We start from the raw sequence: 1,201 nt of genomic DNA, 5'->3' as shown, positions 1-1,201 counted from the left end.
TACATGAAATTTCAAGCTTCATAACTCGAAAAGTACTTAATGAAAAAATACTTTGTGTTTAGAAAATAACACTTTGTGTTTATAAAATACTGTTTAGAAAACTCTCGAGATGAGCTACAAGAATGTCCAATGAAAAATAGGAGGTTCCATTAAAAACATTGAAGTTAACCTTCACAACGCTATTCAAGTTGACTTTGACAACGCTATTTAAGATCATACTAATACTACTATTTGATGTGTCATTTAAAATCCTATAACTTTTTTTGGAAACATTTCTTTCTAAAATATTGCGTTTTACGAAAAAATTGAGTAGTCCGGGTGGTCTGAGACACTCTGTATATATATAAATAAATACCGGCCACATCCATGTTCTTCTTAGCAGCTTCAACTAATAATTTGTCAGCAGTCAATATTTCATCTGTTATAAGTTTACCATAATTGATTTTATTTCCTTCGATGTAGTTGATCGTGTCTACTTTAAGTATTTGTTTTATATCTGGTCTGCATAGTCTGGCCTATAAACAAGCAAAAAAAGATAATAAGAATTAGAGGAAGTACATTTTTAACTTTGGTAATTTAACTCTTATTTATTTTATTTACGTTACTTTTTTTAAAACGTATTTTTGAAAATATTCTTTATAGAGATATTATTATATTATAAAAACTATAAATGTAACAGCTCTGGGTAAATCTTTAGAAAAACGGAGCCAGCAGCTATGATCTTGATCTTGACTACGATAAATGAAGGGGTCACCCTCCTGAGTAATCTTCAGAAGGTTTTAGCCGTTACTTGTTGTTCGTTAAAAAGTTATTAACAAAAGAAGTTACATAAAATGAGTGTAATTTTTGGACATTGTATATACAAAAACATGGAATTTGTAAGCTAGAAAGATGCCAGCCGTACGCACGTACACAAATACACACACACACACACACATACACACACTGCTCGCCAGCAGCACGCTCGCCTGCCCAACGTCGCATTCACGTATACTATGCACATATATATGGCACATATGTATGTACGTACAACACACCGCATACATGCACAATGTAATAGAATTACTTTCTATTTACAAAACTTGAAATTTAATAGGAACATATGCATACACCGCGAGCCCGCCCGAATGGGCGAGCGAGTGGGTGAGTAGTGTGTGTGTGCGTGTGTGTGTGTGTGTGTGTGTGTGTGTGTGTGTGTGTG

The 1,201-nt window shown here is 33.8% G+C and overlaps 1 protein-coding gene across 7 annotated transcripts in view; it reads right to left on the bottom strand.

Annotated features, from left to right (window-relative positions):
• Positions 1 to 6: 6 nt before the first annotated feature.
• The window catches only part of LOC116852385 (protein phosphatase 1L-like), a 291,241-nt gene continuing 290,046 nt past the window's right edge, over positions 7 to 1,201 (bottom strand). For all 7 annotated transcript variants that reach the window (XM_032832671.1, XM_032832675.1, XM_032832674.1 and 4 more), the window contains one exon: positions 7 to 515. In XM_032832671.1, coding sequence (XP_032688562.1) covers positions 252 to 515 — 264 coding nt within the window. In that variant the 3' untranslated portion in view covers positions 7 to 251. The remainder of the gene's footprint in view (positions 516 to 1,201) is intronic.

This window comes from Odontomachus brunneus, unplaced genomic scaffold, assembly GCF_010583005.1.
Source record: "Odontomachus brunneus isolate Ranch 3 - 2012 unplaced genomic scaffold, Obru_v1 Obru_scaffold_221, whole genome shotgun sequence".
Classification (NCBI taxonomy): domain Eukaryota; kingdom Metazoa; phylum Arthropoda; class Insecta; order Hymenoptera; family Formicidae; genus Odontomachus; species Odontomachus brunneus.
This window is presented reverse-complemented; position numbering and strand designations above follow the sequence as displayed.